This window comes from Trematomus bernacchii, unplaced genomic scaffold, assembly GCF_902827165.1.
Source record: "Trematomus bernacchii unplaced genomic scaffold, fTreBer1.1, whole genome shotgun sequence".
Classification (NCBI taxonomy): Eukaryota; Metazoa; Chordata; class Actinopteri; order Perciformes; family Nototheniidae; genus Trematomus; species Trematomus bernacchii.
Window position 1 is genome coordinate 2,860,281 of NW_022987429.1, and position 16,375 is coordinate 2,876,655.

The 16,375-nt window shown below is 41.2% G+C and overlaps 1 protein-coding gene across 1 annotated transcript in view; it reads right to left on the bottom strand.

The window, feature by feature from the left end:
- The window catches only part of fstl5 (follistatin-like 5), a 166,077-nt gene that overhangs the window by 53,833 nt on the left and 95,869 nt on the right, over positions 1-16,375 (bottom strand). Inside the window, exons 7-9 of the mRNA XM_034140696.1 lie at positions 9,981-10,147; positions 6,448-6,459; positions 1,682-1,802 (exon numbers count right to left, since the gene is read on the bottom strand). Of these exons, the coding sequence (XP_033996587.1) occupies positions 1,682-1,802; positions 6,448-6,459; positions 9,981-10,147 (300 nt within the window). The remainder of the gene's footprint in view (positions 1-1,681; positions 1,803-6,447; positions 6,460-9,980; positions 10,148-16,375) is intronic.

The window sequence follows — 16,375 nt, forward strand, 5'->3', positions numbered from 1 at the left end:
TTTGGTGAAACAAACCATCTGAGTCAGGTTAGTAATGCTCCATCACATGTTTTACATCTATTACAGGGTGAATCTTAAACTGAAGCTTGACTTTAAAGCAACCCAATGGAAGTTTCATGTAAGTTTAGTTCTTTCACTCGTAGCTCGGGCTGCGGGGGGGCTAGAGACGGGAGCACGGAGATATTCCTAGCCGGAGATATGGCCGCATTTTACAATAAACTTCCGTTGGGTCGCTTAAAAACAAATATCGCAAATCTAATTGCAATCGCAATATCTGTCAGAAAAATCGCAATTCCATTATTTCCCCAAATCGTGCAGCCCTAGTCCAATGTGGGTGAGAAATAAATGTGAAGCATGGACGACTAGACAATAAACATGTAAGATCAGTGCTGCAGTTTCTGGTCTGTAAAGGTTATATTGCAAAGAACAAGGCAGTGAGACAGCGCTAAAATAATGACTTGTTCTTTCCGGGTGGCTATGGCTGTGAGATAGAGTAGTCATCCAATAATCGGAAGGTCAATGGTTTTATTCCCAACCCCCACATACAATATGTAAATGTTACCTTGGGCAAGATGGTTAACCCCAAATTGCTTACATTTTGAATGTAAGTCTCCCTGAGCAGTATTTCAGCCTCAACCTCTGTGTGGATGCGTGTGAATGCTGAATGTATATGTAAAAGCCTTTGAGGGGTTGTGCAGACTGGAAAAACGCAATATAAATGATACATAAGATCATAGGTTTCTATAGGATGACTGTGCAATTCAAAGCTAAAATAAGCCAATGGTTGACATTTGTTTAAATTGAAGAATCTTTTGGGCTTTAATTAATATGTATAGAGGTTTAAAAAGATATAGTGAATCAAAGTATTGTCGCGCAGAAGGTTAAAGGGTTAAACACAGAAGGTGTTGTCAGTAGTTGATTTAAAGAGGGAAGGTCACACATAATGAGAATCCAAATATCCATTTCCATCTGTCAGTATATAATGGCAGTTATAAAACGGACAAGTCAAATCAAGCAATCTGATTGGTTCTTAGCCGCGTCGGGCCGAACCACGCCCCTTAGCTGTGATATAATGAGCATATGCCACGGCCTGTCGTGAGCTATTGCTTAATTAGAATCCATACATTGATCCAATACACATTAATGCCAATGTGTTTTTCATAGTATTTATTGATTATTGGAAGAAAAGGTCTTTAGGGAAATATCAGAATCACTCATTTTCACCCTGAAGGGGAGTATCAGTTTCTGGTTTGAGTGACAGCAGCTCGTAGTCTTCTCCGGAGGGATTAGAGACATGTTGTGTCCATGTTTGTAAATCAGATAAGGATGGATTTTTTTGCAGGAACGCTAATGCGAGTTGTTGTTCTAGGCCGATGGCTGTTGTGTGCTTTCAATTTTCAAATGATAGAACAATGAGGCTTCTGCTTTGTGCAATATTTGATCAGCTTGTTAAGGTCTCAATCTTTGAGAGCAGAAAGAAAGAGGATGCCATCTTTGCACATGCACATTGTTTCTGAGCTTTTTACTCACAGGAAAGCAGGAGTAGTACAAATGATTGAAAGCGCTGACAGGAAAAGGGAAAAGGATGAGATATACTTGTAACGAAAGGTCATGCACCTACTGCAGTGGAGTTCGTTATAAACAAAAAAAGGTGTATTTTATATTTGTAGCAGCATCTTACCATTCACTTGAAGCGTGTGGATCTGAAAGAGTTGCTCGTAGCCATCAGCGTGACAGGTATAGTTCCCGATGTGGGTCGTGGTCGCCTTGGTGAAGTACAGTGATCCATCGTCCCCAAAGTCCTACCAAGAGACAGAAAGATAAACGTCTTAATGACTTACAGAGTGGTCTTTGTTCCCATAGTGCAGCAGTGAGCTTTGAAGGCATTGAAATCTGGAAATGAACGGTGTGCAGATGATGAGAAGGTAAACATGTTTCATAGCAAAGAAAATGAAAAACATTACAATAGTCCAAAAAGGCACATTGTGGAATAATGTTCATCAATCAAAAGGCATACGTTAAAGCTATGTGGTGCCATGTAAGACAAATGAGAACCGTTAAAGTCACAAAATTGTTTTCTGAAATGTGTCATTTTTTACAATCAGAGGACAGTGATCTAATGGAGGGACTGAGGTTATAATTGATTAGCATGGAAGTTACACAAGGTCAGCTGCTTATAGAAAACAGGGCAATTTAGTGCCGCAGACATACAGTAAATCAAAATAACTTATACTGCTCATTTTAAATGTCATTGTCCCCATTTTCATTAACATGTCTGACAAATACACAAAACATGTTTCACTTTGGTTCTCATGTGGCCTTTTTAAAGCAAATCAAAAGATGGTATTACACCAAAATCTATGATGTCCATGATGTGAACGTGTGCAGAGACAGGATTCATTCATGCTGTGATTTTGAAGTGAGTTAACACAAAGGAGAAGGTGCTGGACGCAGAAAGAGAGCAAAGTGGTGAATACATTCTTCAGAAGGAAGCTCCTAAAGCTAATGAGCCCACAGATGGTGTGCTGGTGAGATGAATCCGTCTGACAGAGAGCGAATGTGCGCCACCTTTTTAGGATCACACTGCAGTGAAAACCATCCTGGCAAATCATTGTAATTACTTTTGTACATGTTATAGTGTTATCTTGATATTATTCTCATGGGAAGTCATCAAGAAGGTGTTGATTGTTTCAGACAAAGAGTCCTCCTATTCTGTTTTATAAGAAGTAAACATGTGAAATGCTTACTTCTACCGAGAAACTTTAGAATAACATATATTTTTCAACTTCTAACTTAAAGTGGACCTATCATGCAATATTTGAATAACATAGTGTAGGACCATACCTATATAAGGCATATTTATACTTTTTTTTTTTCAAAATACCAAACAGATCATGCATTTTAGCCATGCCTCATTTTGCTCAATTTGACCATTTCTGGCTCTGTTTTAGCAAGGGCAGGTTCAGTGAGAACAGCACCATCTACAGGCCTGGCATATGTACTACAGCATCTCCAGCGCTTTCGAACGGCAATGTCCGTGGCTGTCTCCTCCTGATTGGTGGAGTTGGCCCAATAGCCGTAGCGCCACTGTCCTGACGTCAGGACAGTGTTCAAATCTGGATCAGTTCTTATCAGATCCGTTGCAGCCCCTTTTTTAGAGATTTGGGTATGGAGGAAAATAGAGAGGGTTGTGTTTTCTGACACTTGGTGAGTTCCCTGGAACACCGGGGACACATATTCATGTATAAAAGACGTACAAAAGTGCATTTTGCATGATAGGTCCCCTTTAAAACAAGTGGGTTAAAAGCAGCGTCCTAAATGACTCTAATACAGAGAATATGGGGAATACACCTTTTGCGACGTGTTTTGAGATAACTAAAGAACACAGCATTGGTCGTGATGACAATTTTGTTTTGTTTTAAGCAATGTACAATAAGATACTTCAAACCTTTGGATGAACTTAGTTTTCAGTGTAGGGTAGTATTGATTTTGTTCACTTTCCATGCATTTTTTGTATGTAGACTTCTCTTCCATGCTTGAGAGAGGCTTCATTTTATTTTCATTTAAGCCCAATTGCTTTAATTGTATCCCTGTGTATAGATGGATGTATTATATTGTTTTATATTATAATTATAATAGATTGCTGGTAAGTTTCTACAGGAGGAGAAGATTTTGCACAAAAATAGGGCAATTTAATAGGAAAATAGCTATCCCTGCCTTATGTGTGATCAATGTATGCTTTCACTCTTGAGTCACTGAGAAATAAAGGTTACTCACTTGTATACACACTAACTTACTTAAGAGTAACGGACCGTCCACACAGCAGCGTTAAAAAAATCTTGGAGGTGGGCGTATCTGAAGCTTGGGGATTTTTTGCGAGCAAGGCACCAACAACCAATCACATGAATCTCCCGCCCCCGACATACGAAGCAAAAAAGTTTGAAGTAAACTGGATATAAACTCCCCAAACAGGCGAAAACCTACCACTGTCTCTGCCACCTCCCTCCATGCCTGGCTCCTCCGGTTTATATCCCAGTAGGTAAATAGGGACTGGTCATAAAGCACCGGGTGATTCCCTACCGCTAATTTCTCCTCCATTTTTTGGAATATGAGGAAATGAACTGCGGTATGTCTCTCCCAGCATACACGCCGTTTGATTGGCTAGAGCTTGAACGGTCAGATTTGCGTACACGGGATTTGATTGGCTGACGCTTCCACCTCAGCTTCAAAAGTTGAACATTGCTCAACTTTGAATCCTGAAAATCCTGAAAATCTCCGCTCGCCTGCCCACAATGCAGTTCGGCGAAAAGTGAGGGAAAGTGACGTCACCCCATTCAAAGTGAATGGGCAGAAGCGTTTCAAGATTTTTTAACGCTGCTGTGTGGACGGTCCGTAAGACACTTAATTATTTTCCTTTTTCTAAAATGTTGTTTTACTCTTACATTGGCCTTGGTATGGTTATCACAATTCAATGTTACAGTAAACTCACTTAATACTCATAGCAGATAAAGCAATATTCAGATACAGAGTGTCCCTGCATTTCAAATACAGTATGTTCTTTCCTGACTATATCAAGTGATTATATTATAAATCTCCATGGACAAAACAATAACTGCCTGTGCTCACAACTATAGGTTTTCCCTACTTTTAAAAGCACGGCAGATATTCAAGAGTGATCTCGCTCCAGCACTCTGCCTTCATTAGTCTTCTTCAGTGCCCACTAACAAGATGAAGGCCAAGTGCAAAAACGTGTTCATTCCTGATCGCTGCCATGCATAGAAAATCATTCAGGTTTCCCTTAATGTGGTGACCCTTTGCTCTGAAGCATGACGGAGATTCTGCCCCGTGCTCCTCGTTGCTTATAACTGAAAACAGCTTTCTTATTAAAAAAGACTCAGGCCTAATTACCAGTCCTAAGTCAGGAGAGCTCATTAAAGAAAAACTGAATTTTCTCATTAAAGGGCATTGAACACTTTGATCACATCTTTGCTTTCTGTTTACATCTTGGCGTTCAGCTTGTTTTTAAATATCTGTAGACAGGTGTGGAGCCCTCCGTCGTGTTTACAGGAACATGGTGTGTTTATCAGTTCGTCCCGGTGTGCTGCGATCTAACCTGAGAGCTCGGTAACAGCTCGAGCCGAGTGAAGCATCAGAGCTTCACAATATGAGGGGAAATCGATGGTGCGTTTTGGCCCCTTGGGCTGAGAGCATATTGTGTCACCTTCTTAAATGAAAAATGAATGGGGGTAGAAATGAAACTCAGAGGGTGGAACGAGCCACGACGGGGGCTGTCGACATGATTCCTCCACCTCACCTCACCACCCGTGCTTTAGCTATATCAGCAGCACCCAGCTCTCTGCAGAGGGAGCAGGCCGGTGTAGGAGAAACTCAGAGGGAAGGGAGACAAGGGCAGGTAGAGGTGGATTTACAAATAGGCCATAGCCCTCAAGAAACTATAATTAATAAAGCTGTCAGTGCCGGGTCAACTGAAAGGACACTAAAGAGCCACCTTAGAGTGCAGCTACACTGACGAGGCATTTCAGAACATAGCCTCTGTAGAACGGCCTTTTGAAACTTTGTGACAGAAGTGGAGTGAAAATACCCTTCGCAGTGAGAGAAACATGTTTCCTTCAAAATAAAGTATACTGAGGTAACAAAGCATGACAGAGGGGTTTGACATTATAAGTCAGGTTTTCACAAACTACAATAGTCACTTTTTCTCACTGGTTTCTGGTGGTATTCAACCACACTCAGGTGCTAGCATTTCGCCTGCAACACAATATAATGGAGGAATGTAATGTGTGGTGCTCACAGCTTTAAAAAAAATTGCATTTAAAAAAAGATTCAGCAGCATATTTTTTCAGGAAATGATGTGTCCCATTACTCTGCCTGAATCATTCACAGCCCCCACTGTCACCCACACACATTGCAACTACTTGTACCAATGTAACAGTCCCAACAGAACGTGTCCACAGTGTTTACGTATTGCTCACAGTATTATGGATATATTTATGCTGTGAGCATCACAAACACAATTCTGTGTACATGAATGAGCCACACTATTGCACAGGATTACATGTTCCTCCACTGTTTGCCAAGCTGTTTAGGAAATGATTTGGTATCATTTGAACATTTCAGTCTTGAAGGAGATTGAATATGCTGCGTGCCACAGAGATCTGATTGGTGTTTTCCACAATACTTTTTGACAATAACTAAAATGCACGAATATCAAGCAGGCCTCGTCCTTCCTCTGTTAGGTTTAGCATGTTTTGGATGAACAGTATGCAGTCACTGTAGAACAATGAGATGTTCAATTGATGTGATGTACTCAGCTTGTTCATTTCTGATAACAGCATCATGCATCGGTTGTGTTTTTTGTGAATGGAAAATAAATTAAAGAGTGAAGCGATGTCAGTCGGCTGTGAAGAAAAACCAAATACACCCTACCTGGGACGGGGTCTGTTGGGGAGTAAAACAGAGGTCAAACGTTAGGAAGTTTAGTTCATTAAAAGCAGAAGAAATATAGATTTGAAAGCAGAAAGGTCACAGCAGTGTTGGTGTTGTGGTCAGGAATGGCATGATGTTAGAGGTGCATAGCTCAATGTAGATATAATGTCAGGATAATACAGTTTAGAAATAGTAAAGAATAAAACATGGTGGCCCTTATCAAGACCATATGCAGAAATGATGAAAATTATTTAATGGTACTTAAGTACATCCCCACAATTTAAAGATACAGTTATATTCACTGACACATAATTGCAGATAAAAACAAATATTCCAGAGGACAAGGTTAAACCGTGTTTATAGCTATTCCTGTTGAGGGAATAGTTTTTAAAATAAATGCCCTAACTTTTAATATTTCCATTTTAAGGACAGTGTCCAGAGATGGTGGTCCTTCACAAGAAGAAATAAATCAATAGAGGCACAACAAGTTGACTGACTTGTACAAATGATGACAACAAGTAGCCGCTTAAAACAAACTTTCCACAACATAAACTTTGGCAGAGTTGGATTTCCAATCTTTTACAAGAATTACAAAAATATCAAATGTATTTTGCATCTGCAGAATTATTTCCAGCACAGAATCAGGATCCCCAGGCCCACAATGGACACACACACACACACACACACACACACACACACACACACAATACACACACACACACACACAACACACACACACACACACACACACACACACACACACACACACACACACACACACACACACACACACACACACACACACACACACACACACACACACACACACACACACACACACACACCACACACACACACACACACACACACACACACACACACACACACACACACACCACACACACACACACACACACACACACACACACACACACACACACACACACCACTCAGGGAGGATTGAAATACTGACAGACTTGGATGATGATGCAACAGCGAGCAACTGTCAACTTCACGGAATTACGGTAAGCTGCTTTGTCAAAAATGTTGAGGCTCTATTGAACTCCAGGATACAAGCGCACCACTGGGATTAATGTGCGCATCACTAAGTCTGGATGTCCACAGCATTTTCAAAAATAACCACGTTTTTAAAATGGGAAGGTCTAGCAACATTAGACTGCATAAAGCTCCCATGTGTACTCACAGGAATATTACTCTAATTAAGGCTGGCAGTGGATGCTCACAAATATTAACAGCCTGCAATTATACAGAAAGTGTCTGCGAGGCAATTGAGAATTAGTCTGTGGATGCCAGGTGCGGGCGAAATCCACTCTCCTCTCTGGAAGGGACAACAATGATTGACTGGAAGTCTGAGAGCCAAAAATAAATCTGGATTAAGTCTGCGTGCAGCTAATGCTCCGTTGGTAATTTCTCTCTGTGCTGCGTGGCTTGCACACAGTTTCCTGACGAGCCACAGGAGACCCATGCTGATTCATGCTGGAGCCGTTTGGGGTTCTGGAGGTAATCTGTGCCCTAGCAGAGGTTGTAAACTCAGGCTTTGCTAGACACCAACAAAAAAAATGTAATCTGACAATGGCAGACCTCCAGGGTCAAAGTACAGCGCGTTCTCTCAGACTGAGGAGATGGATTAGTCCCTGTAGTCGTTTAACACAGCCTCACTCCATGAAAATGCACTGGCATGTACCCAGCATGCCCTCTTGCACCGCAGAGAGAGGGATGGTAATTTTATGCAACAACATTGAATCCAGGCAATATGAGGATCCTGAGGGTACCAAAGTGGTTCGGGGTTAATTAAAATGCAAAGTTAGTTGCATCCTTCTCTCTGCTCTGTCTCCATCTTTGATGTATAACTCGTGTTATGGGTTCATTGGAGAGAAATCACATTTGGATGTTTTCTCCAGGTTGTTCCAAACCACAAAAGGGCCAGCTTTGATTGATTACCAACACAGCATATTTTCTTTCCTCTAAATAAAAGGAGAGAAAAGTAAGCCTGTATGACTCCACAGAGAAAGTGTGAAAAAAAAGTGTTTTAATACCAAATTATTGTTCAAGGATGAATCGTCCTATTCAGGTCTATATGCTTTCACTAGTCCAAGTATAAATGAACTGAACACAACGTTTCTTTAGCTACAATAGATATTCTGAACAGCATTTGTCAGCAGAAGCTTTCATCCCTGAGCTGACATTTGAATTCAAATACACCCGAGCAAGATCTGATATGAGACACCAGGAAACTGATGACTGTGTGTGAAACAGACAAAGACCACCCTCTGAACTCTGCTTTGTGTTTTCAGGCAAAATCAAGAGATGAAACACAAGCTAGATTTATCGAATCTGTAAAAAAAAGAACTAAACAGTTGCTGAGGAGTGGAATAGCAAGATAGATCAAAGTGTGTGTTGACCTTACAAGACCTCACACCTGTCTTTTCCTCCTAGAAATCCTCCATAAGATATTGAGAGCGTTTTCATAAAATAATCAGACTTTTTTTCTTTTTCTTTTTTCTTACACCCAGCACTTGTATTCATCTTTTCTGAAAATACGTTGCCTGGAAGCAGTCATAATATATTATATAAATAAATGACTGAAAAATGGTAGGAAAGCTACCAGAAATGACTCAATGGCTTGGACGCCGCCCTTTTAAGGGAATCACACATCACCATCAACCAGAAGCACTGGTTTAGAGCCAGTTGATGGTGCCAAGGATGACTGGCGACAGCTGGGCGCCTCTTACTCATTTTAAGGGTCATCAACATTTAATGTTACATTAGTGGCTTCACTGGGTCTCCCTTTATCTACTGCGACAGTGTTGACTTAATTATGCACAGCAGTATCACACTCATCTTGGTCAGCAGTGACACAGAGAGCATAAAGGGGTGAGGGGAAGGAGAGGTCTGCCTTTTTCTGCACCTCTCCATGTTAAGTGCCCCTGCTCCGTTTGATGTGGATGAAAGTGACACACAGGGCTGTGCATGCAGATTAAAACAGAGAAAGACACACATAGTCTTTCACAGAGTTGTAGAAGTAGGTCCCTCCTCTAGGGCTGAAACCCTTTGGTACCCCCCCCCCCCCCCCCCCCCCCTTCGTCTGCTTTCATTTCTTGAAATCCCTGTCCCTCCGAGCCGTCTCTAAACACCAAGAACACAAACTGACATCCTGGATTACCGTCAGACCCACAATACACAAGCCCGGCGCCAACAGTCAAATAAAAAGTGGTGACAATCTGAGCCACTGCCAAAGGAATAAAGAAGAAATATGCTGAGAGAGAAATATAGGAAGATATCATCTGAAATGTACAGCTCTTGCTCTGTCGTTAAGAATTAATGATGCATCACAACATGAAAACACAATAATCAGACCTGTTCGCTGTATTTGTTCGAACCATTCCACTTTAAATTCCATTATGTATGTACCTTCATATATAATGTATCCGTGCATCCACGACACATTCACTTATCTACCCATGTATCTATCTATAAACAATACAATCAGGGGGCCTGATGCCGGCTCTTACATTGATGTCTGCCAGGTTCAGGGAGTTCAGATATTGATGGTTTCTCTTCCACAGTATGGGAGGCCTGCGCTCTCCTGTGATGGCACACGTCAATACGGCGCTCTGGCCGACTGTTACTGTGGTGACGCTCACTTTCTGATCATCGGGGAGGGTGAGCAGGTACACATCTGTTGAGAGGAGAAAAAGAACACAATGTCAGACAGTTCGGCTTAAGGACACGGACTCTAGGAAAAGTGAAAGTGAAAATGTAAGTTTACTGTAAAACTTTTAACACGAATTCGTAATATACTGTGTTCTGTTGCTTGAAACAGCTCATAATTCATAGAAATAAACCCACTGAGATGCTTTACAATGCATTCATTTACATGTTTCTCCTAATGAAGCCTGAAAACATGAATAAAGACCAAAACACTGTCTCAATTAGCTGCTGTTGTGCTGTACAGGCAGATGTGTTTTTAGTTAAAGATGCACTGAGCCAGCACACATATTGCAATTTGCAACGTAATGGGAAGGAATTCAGTTAAATGTTCTGCAAATAGTTTGCATAATTTATATAATAGTGCTATAGTGGAAGTTATACTTTCTTTATTGTGTCTCTCTGAGGGCCCTTGGTTCACCACCACACATAAACCTTATTTTGTAGCTAACAGTAAAGCAGAAGCACTATCTGGAGGCACTAATGCTGGTCTGAGGACTGCTGAAACCTCCTCAGTACGCCGCTTTGTATCTAAGTTGGAATAGTTTAAAACAAGCTAGGCTCTTCACATTGTTGTAAAAGCCCAGAAGTGAATTCTTTTTGATGAAAAGTAACATGCAGAAAAATGCCTGCACAGCAGAGAGGCTCTCCACAGAGACATAGCCCTAGACCTCGACCATTTCCAATTTGGAATTCCAGCAATACCTCAAAATAAATGTTTCTTGTAATGATGAGATGAGCTTTTGGATCTTTGGTTGATTTCTACTTATTACTGAGAGAAAACATTGCCACAAATAAAATCCAGGGTTGGTTAGTTAGAGGTTAGCGCGGCTATGGCTGCCTTTTGTGTGTTTTGATGAGACTACAGTGTACACTTCTGTGGTATTATGCAACGCTGCCTGTGTGAGAAAATGCCTTTTAATCTTTCTCTTGGGTAATGAGCAAAAGGAAACAGAGACTCAATTTGCTCTGCTCCTGAGGGCATGAAATACAAAACCTAATGAAAGGGCCGGTCCAGTGTTAGCTCGCCACAGCCCGGAGAATCTGGATGAGATCACCTTTAATTACAGCGTAACCCTGGTGGGCCGGTACCGACGGCTTCTGAATGCTTCTTTAACCTTCTCACTCATTTCTGATGCTTGGTCCTCTTGTTGTGTGAACAGGCCTGATAGATCCAGACCAATCACTCTGAGCCGTGAGACAACTCATATTCTTTTCAGCGAGAGCTCCAAGTTCAGTCTTTTAATCCCTCATTTGGCCCGATGAAACCCTGCTTAAACCCTGGCAAATCACTGCCAGGATTACATCAAAATTAGAGGATTAATAACAGCCGTTTCTTCGGAGTGGAGTACAACTCGAAATTTGGATGACTATACTGTTAGTGGAGAGTTGATCCAACTCTATAGTTTGTCTTGATGTTGAGTTGCTTAAAATAAATCCAGGAGTTTAACTGTTTGTTTTGATTTGATTACATAAACTGGTGGATTAAAACCAAACATCCAAATAATCCTGATGAAAATCTGATTTAACACGAGTGACTGGACCCTACACTCTTCCATAAGTGGGTCAAAAAGGTATTAGAATAATATGTGTTTTTATGCCATCTTTGTCATTTTGGTTAAGAAAAATCACTTGTATAATATTTAGTATTATATTTTGGTTCACACTAGAAATATTTTATATTTAATTTTTCACTATTTATAATTTTAGACATTTTTTTTACATTTACATTTTTGACGCACTTATGGAAGCATGGGGTAGTAATACAACAACTAACATTTCTTAAAATGTAAATTTAAAATGTGAATGGCATGATATCCAAAACATATTTTTTGAGGAATAGCTGGAATATGAAATGATAAAAAAATGTAATTACAAAGATACTTCAAGAAAACCACCTCACCGGGTCAAAAAAGACCCACTATTTACAGCACACATAATGCTAGAAAAGTATGGATTGTAATCAGCAGCTCAATCACAGTTTTGTTTTATATTCGCATGTTCCATGTCTCTCAGTTTTATGATTACACCTTAATATAATAAATAATACTGTATTCTGTGATAATTGGTGTCATCCTGCAGGCACTATAATCAAGGTGTTAACTGCTTTAGCAAACGCTGTTACTTTTAAATTACATTGTGTATTTATTTGCATAAATATATATTTAGGTAATACCTTTTTTTTGTGAATACCCAGAAGGCCAAATAACAGGAACAACTTCATAAAATTAAAGAAAGCAGCAACAGCTTTGCGGACCAAAACACCTTGCAATGTAATGCAACAACCCATAATTATGACCTCAAGAAGCGAACAGTGTTGCTCCTGCGACAGATTTGACAGAAGTTGAACATCATCATCTCCATGAAGTCAGTGTATATTGCCGAGCTATTGCATCAGATTGTGTCATATGTTACAAGTGTTCATGTTGCTATGCCCACTGCCATTTACACATTGAAATATCAAATAGCTTTGAATTAATTTTATACTCCTTTTTAGCTTGAGTGATGCACCTTTTTTGTTTAGAATAATCAAATGAAATTTCAAAATGTAATTCCGCACAACAAGTAATCTTAAAGGTCCCATGTCATGCTTTTCTGGTTATTACCCGTCCCCTTGTGTGTTATGAAGGTTTTTCTTCATGTAAACGGTCTGCAGAGTCAAAAACCCTCAAAGTACACCTTGTAGCGAGTAAAACTCTAACACAGAAAGACCTGTCTATGCTGCCCCAGAACGCCTCGTTGGGGATTTCTCTTTTCCATTGTTTGCTTCCTGGGTTCTGTGACGTGTGAACACTCAAATCAACAACAAATGACCGGATTGGCCCAAATGGACCAATCCGCGGAGCACCTCACACACCAGGATCCCTTGGCTAACTAACAGGGAGTCCCCATTGACTTGCATAGAGCTCCCTGAACGCTGGTAATAGACGAGTTGGGATCGCGGAGAAATGCTCTCCGCAGACCCATTCTCACAGCGTTATAAACCTTTTTCTTACTCAATATCAAGCCACGCTTATTGTTTTTACTTCGGCTGTGAGTGTTTGTGTGTGCTCAGGATGAGTTTCGCTTGTTCTCGCTGTATCGCCGACCCGGAAACCTGTCCGCTCCTCGCAGCAGCGAGCCTCGCAACGTCCCGATCAATCAGAGCACACTGGGCTCACAGGGAGGGGGGGGGGCAGGAACTCCAACAAGCCGTTTAGGACAGAGAGTGAATACCTGGTGAATACACATACTTTACAGAGATGCTGTATGAGAAACCAATGTGAGTTTGGAAAATTGCACAATTTAAATCTATTCTAGTATACCTCAACAAGGGAAATATGATCAGTAGAAATGGCCATGACATGGGACCTTTAACAAACCGGTTAGCAGGTTCAAATATTCAGTAATGAGCCAATCAGTCTTTCTTTTTTTACCGAAAAGCAAACACGAGCCCATTCCTTTAAATGTCTCTTTCATTGATTGATGATAAAAAATGTCTTGTGATGGCCTGCACTGAGGGAAATTCCTCTTGTCATGAACATAACCCGTCACTGGTATTGATGTATGAAAGGGGGGGGGGGGGGGGGTTTAAATGGTACATGAAAAGAAATAACCAACTTCATAAAGCGACTGAAACATTTCCCCGGGGGACCTCAGAATGTGACAGAGATCATTTGATGGAGCGTGTTTGATCGGTTAAGAGCTGTTTGTATCTAATAAAGAATTGACAACGGCAGACATCAGGGGCGACGTGAGAGCCAGCATGGACAGAGAGAACATGAATGACTGGAAGGAAGTGAAAAATGATGAAAGACTTCAAGTTTCTGCTTTAACAGGGCATCACTAAACCTACTTTTTTTCAAGTGAGGCTATAGCGGGGCAACTATAATTCAGTTCATGTTGAGCAACCCTTTTCAAAGACGTGTTTACATCGATTGTTTCAGGGTCTAAAGATATGCTACTGCACATAGCTGTGGTTTGATCACATTGACCCTTAAGGCCTCAACAACCTGAGTCTGCAGCAGAGAACGACAACACATCGCCCTCTTTGCTGCAAGGAGTGAACAAATCAAGCCCAAACTGTCTAACTGAGGTGAGTAAGTGCTCCTTGCAGAAGGGCGCTGAACTAAACAACATCAGACCTTTGGATTCTTTCGTCTCACATCACAGGCTCACTGAGAGGGCAAACATATTGTTTATCATCACAACTTCTAAAGAACTGTTAGGTTATACTTTCTGTAGCTGTGGCTAACAGGTCTGTGTTTCAGATAACATTGGACAGTAAAGGTTGTGATATTGGACAATGGCAACAAACAAGTTGTTCAATTTCCTTTACAAGCAAAATGTTTTGCCAGATGAGTTACTTATTGTTAATAAATGTAAAACCAAATGTAAACGCACATGTAATGTTGCTAATGACTCATCATTGCCCAAGAACAGCTGCGGTAAGTAAGGCAGGTTGAAATGTAACCAACAAGTCTGACTTATCAGACTTGTTAATTTATCAGAATCATACAAATTCAACTATATAGAATAAACATATTGGTATAAAGATAAGAAGTCAAAGTAAAAATGTATACATAATGGATGTATAAAGGATTGTGGGTAATCATTTCACTGGTGATTCCATTTCAGTTTCTCATCTTGTCACGATGGTGGAAGTCAAATAATTGAAACCAATCAAGATGTCAAGCAAACAAAAACCTAAGCTGACCAAACAAGTCAATAAATGGCAGAATGAGGAAAACAGCACAGCAGGGGAAGCAAAACACATTAAATCAACTCTAATGCAGAAAGTGAAGAATTAAGGGAAATGGATCTTCCATCAGTCACACATGGCTAATCCATGGTCCTCCTCCTCCCCTGACACTGATCACACCACAGCCAGCCCATCAACACGCCATGCAGCCACTTGGCGCTCTTCGTGAGGGGGTGATGGTGGTGGGTGGATACGCTGACAAAAATCTCCCTCAATAACGTCCTAACCATTCAATTACAGCCAGCTTGTATCTTAATGCTTTCGGAATACCCTGCAAGCAAGACACTCCCATTTGTCCCGTTTCCTCCGAGATGATCGAAATGTGAGGAGTTAAAGGAGGAATTTAAAGAAGAAAGTGGGCAGACTGAGGACCGGGCAGGCTCCATCATAGCTGAGGCTGGTGGATGAAGGGAGGGAGGAGAAGGAGGGAGGGCTCGAGTTCGACCTGAATGAGAAACTCCCCAGAGAGATGGAAAGTCTGGGCTTTTGGAGCCGACTCAAACACTTTGAGTCCAGCGCCTTCGCTGTAAGAGATTTATCAGAGGATGGAGTGGCCTTGGCTCCTCTTTTTGGTCTGATTTGAGGCCTGAGGGACTCGGCCCCCTGGGAAGGATCAACCTTCACCATCCAACCTATAATTACTGATTAACGGTGAAGTCCAGACTTTTGATTTACTCTGCGCTGCTCCCAGAATGGGATGTTGGTCAGTGCCACGGCGAGAGAGGTAAATCACCTATTGCACTAGAGGCAACAAGCTTGTCAGGGAAAATAGCCTGGGGCTGCAGGATGTTGCGAAGGGGGACGGCTGCATGAAGACAAATTGCACTAAGGTTGCTTAGCCAACCCCCTAACTCCATCCTCGATCATGCTCTGTCGCTCGCTTTCTCCAACACTTACCCGCTTGCTCTGTCTCTCTTCACCAAGTCGCTCATTCTCCCGCTCCTTCTCAATGATGTTTAATATTAAGGCTGAATGGTTGTATAACCCCAACTGCTTTGAGTTTGACATTTCGTAGAGGAGATATAAGAATGTTCCCTGATGCTGAGTGTTCATATCACACATGCAAAGACTCAAAGGGGAGGAACACATGCCAAAAAAAAGACACTTGTGAACGTCCTCTGATCTTGGATGCTTGATTTGTTCAAACTTTCTCCCAAAGCAACGGAATTTCAGTTTTTGATACCAAACATAGCGACTCTGTGGACACAAATGTTTGACAGAGAAAAGGAACTTTGTTTGAACGTTGAAACACACATCCTCCCCCTTTGTCTCAAAATACTTCTCATTCCTGCTTTCAATGTTGAACTGCTGACGAAGTGCACCCCTGCTAAATAAAACAGTAAGAATGTCAACAATTATAGGGAGGTGTTTCTCACAAAACATTTGAAAGACTATATGTTGGGACCTTGGACCCTCTATAGGGGCCAACATGCTTTATGTATTTTAAGTTTCCTAAAG